General features: G+C 42.7%; 1 protein-coding gene across 1 annotated transcript in view; it reads right to left on the minus strand.

Moving 5' to 3' along the window:
- Positions 1 to 6,659, minus strand: part of TRIM36 (tripartite motif containing 36) — a 59,733-nt gene extending 53,074 nt beyond the window's left edge. The window contains exon 1 of the mRNA XM_054987360.1: positions 6,540 to 6,659. Coding sequence (XP_054843335.1) covers positions 6,540 to 6,566 — 27 coding nt within the window. The 5' untranslated portion in view covers positions 6,567 to 6,659. The remainder of the gene's footprint in view (positions 1 to 6,539) is intronic.
- Positions 6,660 to 8,271: the final 1,612 nt, after the last annotated feature.

Genomic DNA, 8,271 nt, shown 5'->3' on the forward strand with positions numbered 1-8,271 from the left:
CTTTCAGCCTTAGTTTCAGGATGCATTCAGATGTCACAATAAACTGTGCCTTATCAAACCTTCATTCGTTGTGATGTCTGAGTGCAGAAAGTCTTACAAATGTGTTTGTCAGTCGGCCCCAAATCAGGATTTCAAACAAGGGTTAGTAGCCAATTTCTTAACCACACTAACCCAAAGAAAGCTGCCCTGAACAACGACCTGTAACTGAAGTAAAACCTCAAGGTTTTATTTATTTCTCCCTCCAGGGAGAAATATATAATAATTTTTGTATATATTATTTTTACTGCTATTTATACTATAAATTGCAAAGCGTTCAAGTGCAAAACAAATGGGTTTATCAGTAGGCCCCAAATCAGGATTTCAAACAAGGGTTAGTAGCCAATTTTTTAATCACAGCTGGTACTGAGGCTTGTTGTAACATCCAAATTCACAGTCACAGTAGAGCTTCCCTTTGTGACAATCCAACATGCTGTTGCTTACCTAAAGCCCTCTATGATTTGGGACCCACATACCTGAGGAAGTGCCTCTTCCTTCACTCCTCATAACAGGGTCTCTTGCCTATACACCCTTTACTAGGGCACTCTCTGCAAGAGCCTGGACTTTTTCAGTGGCTGCTCCATGCCTGTGGAACAGCCTCCAAAAGAAGTCATTGAAAACTACTCTGCAGAACTTCTGCAGTAGCCCAAGTCTAGAGCTCAGGACATATTTTTTCCAGCTGCACACAGGGTGTTTTTAGAAAGGTGATTTTAATGTAGCTTTGAATGTATTTTATTTAATGTTTTAATTGTGATTTTGTACACAATTTATTGTTATCTACCATGAGCCCTGAGTTTTTCATAAGAAAGGCTAGCATATATCTATTTGAAATAAATAACAGCCAAAAAAGCAGACAGACAGAGTTTGGGTAGGACCACAAACTCAATTCCCAGGAATGGTATCCACTAAACTGCGTGACAAAATTCAAAGTAAATTAATGAAGCGCTCAAAACACACTTATGTCAATACAAAAATGTCTGTTCAATTCAAGGTAAGTAAACAATCAGCTCTAAACAAGGTTTTTACATTCAATATACAAAGAGTAGACCGTATGACATCACTCGTATCCAACAGCATGTATAACTTGAAGTCTTCAAATATAAATATAGTCCTCTGTTCCAAGTATTGTTCAATACACTGTGGAACAAGAAGCTAAAGATCCCGTACTACAAAATATCTTACAGATAACAATTCCTTTGAAACCAGAATTTTTTTTATTAAACTGTATGTCGGATATGAAGAGAGAGCAAGAACACTTAGTAATCCATATAGTAACAGCGGCTAGAATCTTATTAGCAACCTATTGGAAACAACAAAGAGTCCTCCAACAAGAAGAATTAATAACGAAGGTAATGGAGACGGTGGAAATGGATAAATTAACATTGTTAATGAAAGGGCAAGTGGAAGAAGATTTTTCTGTACCATGGGAACCCTTCTACAAATGGATGACAAATAACAATAACCAGTAAACATAAATATGATACTAAGATTAACTGTATAATGACATAATAGAGCTCACAATTGATGTAATAAGGTGGAATATAAGAGATAAAAGGAATAGATAATAGATATCGACAAGTAAAATGATAACTGTCTCATGTTTGTATATATGTGTTGGAAAACAATAAAAAATATTATTTAAAAAAAAAAAGAAGCTAAAGATCCCACGAAGGTAAGAAAGCACTGCCGGGTGACGCCGTTTCTGTCCCTGCTCGGAACGAAGAACAGATGAGTCAAGCGGCAAAAACCCATGAATGAGTGAAATTCTTGTGTCTTTCAGGTGGAGAAGTATGGATGAAGAGGGACCCAGCCCCCCCCCCCTCGCCCTACAAGCAGCTGGCAAGAATTAATCAGCTTGTTTCACAGATGTCCACTTCCTCAGAGGCCGATATGTAGTCCACCAAAGCAATAAATTTCCAATTTCCAATAAAGCAAGTTAAAGAATCTCAGGTGCTCACAGCTCTACACACTCCAAAATGATCTCAATGAGTGTAAAAACTTTGTTTAGAGCTGATTGTTTACTTACCTTGAATTGAACAGACATTTTTGTATTGACCTAAGTGTGTTTTGAGCGCTTCATTAATTTATTTTTAATTTTGTCACGCAGTTTAGTGGATACTGTTCCCGGGAATTGAGTTTGTGGTGTTACGGATTTATTCCTTGGGACTGCCTCTTTTCTTGGCGCTGATATAGTTTGGGTGGGGGCTTTGGCTCAGTGGAAGAGTAGCATCTTTGCATGCAGAAGGTCCCAGGTTCAATCCTCAGTAACTTTAGTTAAAGGAACGGGAGCAGGTGATGCTGAAGACCTGAAACCCCAGAGCGACACTGCCAGTCTGACTAGATAATACTCATTTTGATGGGCCAATGGGTCTGCTTCAGGATAATGTAGCTTCATGTGTGTACGTACAAATCTCAATAACCAGAATGTGTTGCATGCACCTTTATTTATTGTAACATGTGGAAATACATCTTCTGTATACTCAAACACAGTGTCAATTTAAAGATTATCTTAATATAACTAAAGACAACACCATAGTTGCAGTTCTGACTCAGTACTGTAAAGACTGACGAAAGTAATTACAACCAAGAAAGAACTTCTTGCATAAGTTTTTAATTTTTTTATTAGACATAACTCAGAAATTTGGTCAAAGGGTGGGCAACAGTGCTCATTAAAAAAAAAAGAGAGGGGGGTGCTGGAATTCAGACCTGTATAGAGCCCCAGCAATCTGTACCAAATTAGTCCTGCTTTATTGTTTTACACCTGTTTCTTTAAATAAGAGGCATGGTTAAAGATGAGGGGAGGTGGTACTAAAATAGCTTGACTGAAGCGAAACAGTGCAATTGCATCAAAGCCCACAGTGGTCTATACCCAACCAAAGTCCAAAGACTCAATGACAATTCAGTTTTCTTGAAAGCATAACAATTTCTGCCAATTCCTCTGGTCTCACTGCAGCTGCAGCTATGCCATTCCTGAGAGTCTACAGACCACCAGGAACACAATTTTAGTGGGATGCAGCAAGAACAGGGAATCAGTGGAACTTACCACTTACTTCTTAAGTGCCTTTGAGTTTTTGGAACTTTGTAGTTAAATAAAAGCCATTATCTGCAAAATATTTCCTTCCCTATTTACATCACTAAGTATAAACTGGAAGTTAATGAATACTGTAAAACTCCAGGTGACTTGTTAGGTTTATTTGCTTGCACTGTAAATAAGAGATCTGCCGCTAAAGGACAAATGGTACTCTCCCTGTGCACATGTTCCTCTCTGATTGGTGGAAGGGGAGCACGGCACAGAAAGAAGTAAGCCCAAAACACACATTCAAAAAGGTACTTTTAGAAAACTACCAGGAAGGCACTACTTATTTTTCAGATTGCTCCTTAAAAAATCAAGTAAAAACTTACTATAGCTACAATTCTACACATACGTACCTTGAAGTAAGCCCACTGAATTAAATGGGACTTCGAAGTAGAAATGCATGGGACCTGGCTATATTATTCATTTATTTACTTCATTTATACCCCACCTTTCTCCTCAATGGGGGCCCAAAGAAGCTTTACATTGTTCTCATCTCCTCCATTTTATCCTCACAACAACTCTGTAAGGTAGATTAGACTGAAAGTGAGACAGAGTTATCAACTGAAATGTTCCTACTTCTGCATATTGAGATAGCTTTAAAATAACATGCTTCCCATGGGGACAATGTTCATTCTTTTGTACAACTAGCAATCCTGTAAAAAGCCATCAAAAAAACTACAATAGATTACTATAATGCACATGATGCGTGGCTCCCTTTGAAAATGGTCTAGAAACTTCAATTGGCAGGCAAAGGCAGCAAGCCATACAATTAGCAGGGGTTGGTTACAGGGATCGTAACACCCTGTGCTGAGAGACTTGCACTGGCTACCCATCTGCTTCCTGGCACAATTCAAAGTGCTGGTTCTTACTTTTAAGGCCACAAGTAGGTGGGGCTGGGGTGCATGAAGGACTGTCTCTGCCCATACCATCCAGCCCACCATTTAAGATCTGCCTCTCAAGCCAGGCTCTCTGTGCCTCCACCTTCAGAGGTGAGGGACTAGCAACTAGAGACTGAGCATTTTCTGTGGTGGCACATCACCTCTGGAATAGCCTGCCCTCAAGGCTCACTTGGTATCTATTTTCTTTTAGGGGCCAGGCCGAAAAACATCTTTTTTACCTAGACTTTTAATTAGGTGGGTTTAATCTTCCCAGCTTCTTGATCATCTGCTTCTACTTTATGAATAATTTTTATGTTACAATGTCCAATGGCTTGTTTTTATACTGTGATGTTGTTTTAACTGTGAGCTGTCTCAAGCTGGACTCTGAAGAAGTGGCATAGAAATATCCTAAATAAATGAATAAACAACCAAAAGCCTCCTTCAATTTTATGGCTTCTGTTTCAGGTTTGTTTTTTGCCAGCCGTTTCAGCTTTTTTTGATGTGAAACTCCAACCTAGATCTCGTGTCCCCCACTATGAAATCAAACCAAACATATTTAATGTCTCCGTATTTTGTTTTGTAACACGTCTACCTAAATAACGTAACTCCAAAAGGTCTTTATGCATATTATAGTGCTAACAGCACTGTTACATTTTTTATTCTTGTTAGCAGAATTTAGCTTCATAAAGCAACCCATTAAACACATGCAGGCCATTAAACATATGCACATTAATCAAAAGCAAGATCTCATCAGTTCCTAATTTAAGTTTTATTTTGCGGATCGGACTATCAAGTAATGTCATATTAAGGCAGCAAATCCCATCAACATGAACAAAAATAAACACTTTTTAATAAGGAAAGTGTTTTATGTAAATGTATAACACAATTTGTAAAACATTAAGTATACAGTTCTGGTCAATTGTATCACTAAGTTTATTTCCTTTTGCTGAAGAGAAAAGTGGTATTTTGAAAGCTGATTCCCTAAATAAGCTACTATAACCCTAAACAGACACACACTGATGTGTATTAATCAGTTTGTTCTGCCACTCTTCCAAAGCATTGTAAAGAACAAGAAAGAACATTGTTAGGTAAGAGAGAGGAGATGTTTGTCCCAGTTGCAGTTTAGTCAGAATAAGTTATAGCCTGGTTGAATAAATTGGGAGACAGCTCCGCAATGCCCCTGCCTTTTGGGAATACAGCATTGTGGGCTGTGCTGTCAACATTTCAGTGAGTGATGACCAACCCCCCTATTCTTTCTTTCCAGAAGCAAAAGCCACACCTTCCACTCCTTCAGAGAAAAGGGGAAAGCAGTCATTGTGTAATTCACCACTAAACTGGCTAGCCAAAGACAATCACTTTTAAAGAAGATGACAGTGGAATGCAAGAGTGATACACACTGCTGTTCTGATCGAGCAGGGTTTTTGAAACACTACAAAAATCTTGAAAATCTGTGAACAGACTGTCGCCTGTGTCATGCACAATGTTTCCATCATACCATATGCAATTCTTCCAGCCTTTAGTAGTTTGGCAACAGCCCACACTATGGAGAAAGATTGTTCTGCAAACACAATCCAGAAGAATATCCCAGGCTGCCTTCCTCATTCATTTCATACCCAGCTGCAAGCAAATGGGTATATCTGAGACCCTTAATGTGGGCTAGTTAATCATTGCGATTATGGTAAACCTGTACTTTTACAATGCATGCTTATGCATGGGGACTGAAACCTGTATCGCTGACAAAGCATAGAACAAGCCTATTCCAAATAAATTTGAACTACAGACATCAGATCTGGTATACCTGAACATCAGCCTATTTTGCAGTGCCCTAATTATTCTCCTTAATGCCACATTCTTACATGGCTAAAAATGAGCTTATGCACTATGAATTTTAAGTGTGATACGGACATGCATCTAATTTCAGGGCTGTGTGTACACACAGCAAAAAGCCAGGAACTGCAGCTTCCCAGCACACACTACTATCAGCACTGTTGTGTATGTGTGTGCGTGTGTCCTTGCAAAGGCAGTACTAACGTTCCGGACCGATTTCAAGCGACCCTGGCTAGACTGCAGCAAATGACAGCTCCTCCTTAGGGCAGAGTCCACCAAGTGGACAATTGCAGGAGGAGGATGAGTTTGCACAAAGCTCTAGTAAGGAGTAAGGCACACACCCAACTCTAAAAGCGCCTGAGATTTGTCTTGATTAAACACACACACGAGCCAGCTTCCCAGTAAGGGCGAGGCAAACGAGCAGCCAGAAAAAGACACACACGCACGCGGCGCTCTCTCTCTTTGCAGCCACCTTAAACGGGAAGAGAGGAGAAGGGGAAGCACTCGGGCTGCCGGGCACTCCTTCGCCTCAACCCCTGTGAGAAGAGGGACCCTGGCGCTGCTCCGAAGCCGGGGAGATCCTCCCGGCGTTCCACCTCCGAACCTGCCCTGCCAAAGCCTCAACCCGCGCTCGGCCGGCGCCTCTCACTTCACACACTCGGGGAGAGAGAGAGAGAGAGAGAGAGACGCGTTCAGCCCGCCTCGCCCCCTCAGGCACTCACGGCGGGTTCCAGCCGGTCCCCCTCCATCCTGGAGCCACCTCCGCTCCCGGGCGGTTGAGCTGAAGATGCCCGGTGCGCGCGTGTCCGACTCTCTTACTGGCTGGCCGACCCTCCGGGCGGTCGATCCGTCCGCCCTCCCCCCTGAGAGCGCGCGGCGCGAGAGCACGGAGAAAGAGAGAACGAGCGCGCGCCCAGCGGCTACGAGGCGCCCAGCAGCTGCTGCCTCTGCCCCCGAGGAAACTCTGGCCCGGCCGGCGGGGCGGGAAGGGGCGGGGCCAGGCTGGGAGGGAGGGGCCTCGGCGCCGCCTGGCAACTTCGTCCGCCGCACAATGGAGGCGGGGCGCCACCTGGCGGCTTCGTCGCCCGCCCCCTGCCGCGGCGCTGAGGCGACGCGCTTGGGGCTTTTCCCGTAAGGCGGGAAGCTCTCCGGCCACCTCACAGCTGAGCCTCAGAAGTGGAAGGAAGGTCAACTATTTCCCTTCGTTGCCTTTCAGCAGAGCACTGCCGGCCGGGACTGCATTCTAATCCAGCACGCTTCATTAGAGTCCCTTCCGGGTTGACGTTCAACAGGTGTTGCTTTCCCTCGTAGTCCAGAAGGAGCGCTTCACCTATTGCTTTCATGCCTGGGCAGCTGCTGAAATCCACAGAAGTTCGGCGAGAGTAAGATGGCAAGACTGGAAGACTACATAGGCTGAATTATTATTTACATAGCACTAGGAGTATCCATAGTAGGATACAGAACAATACAAGTATTTTCTTTTAAAGGGCAAGTTCTTGTGCAGAGAAGTTTACAATTTAATTTTCAGCAGTAGGGAAGGTGACAGAGGAGTAGTGTGAAAAAGGAAGTGGGAACAGAACTTCATTCCATTTCCCAGCTAATTTGGTCCCTTGGTTATCAGTAGGGCAGCAAAAGGGAGGGATTCCGGCATGCTAAGGTAACCCCCATCACCAGGTATGTACAAGAAACAGGAGGGTTTCAGCATTGAAACCACCTCCAAACTTCAGCATGTTAATAGCCTTCCAGAAGACATAACTTGTTAAAAGTAATTAAGCATCAGGTTTGGGGGGGGGAGGTTAAGGGTGGGGAGGAGAATTGGCCTACTGGAGTGCTAAGCTGGAGGAAAGATTAGAATCAGGGATTCCCTCCCCATCTGCTATTTCAGGATACTCTAAGCATATCAGGGTTCCAGCCACTATAAAACTAAAAGAGATCTGAGCATGAGGATTCATTCAGAGGAAAAGCCAAGTTCTCCTGATTCTAACTAATCACATCTTTCCCAGAATTCTTTAAGCTGTAAAACAGCAGAGCCCCTAATAGTGATAAAAACCAGAAGTCTTGTGACTTCTAACAAAATTTTATAAACTTTTGTGGGCTATAGCAGGCTTCCTCAGATGCAGTGCAGTTAACAGTATGCCATGAGAAGTCTCGTGCTATTATTCTCTGAGTAGAAATCCCCAATCTATTATCTCACATGCAATTCCTTGTGTACCTCCCAACTTCTTATAACTGTTTTGCATACTTCTGCGCTTACCCCCATACACACTCTCTGAGAATAAAAGAGAGCTTCCTGTGCTCCTTTCTACCTTCACTGCATTTAAAGATAGCATACTGCCTCTTTCATTTGCAAGGGCAGAAGCCAGTACTTCACTCTGCAACCGTTGGCATTGTCTCTTTATGGTGAGTTACCCCAACATGCTTAAAAACCAGGGTTCCATTTTGAATCTTTATTCA

This window comes from Eublepharis macularius, chromosome 8 (genome assembly GCF_028583425.1).
Source record: "Eublepharis macularius isolate TG4126 chromosome 8, MPM_Emac_v1.0, whole genome shotgun sequence".
In the NCBI taxonomy this organism is placed as follows: Eukaryota; Metazoa; Chordata; class Lepidosauria; order Squamata; family Eublepharidae; genus Eublepharis; species Eublepharis macularius.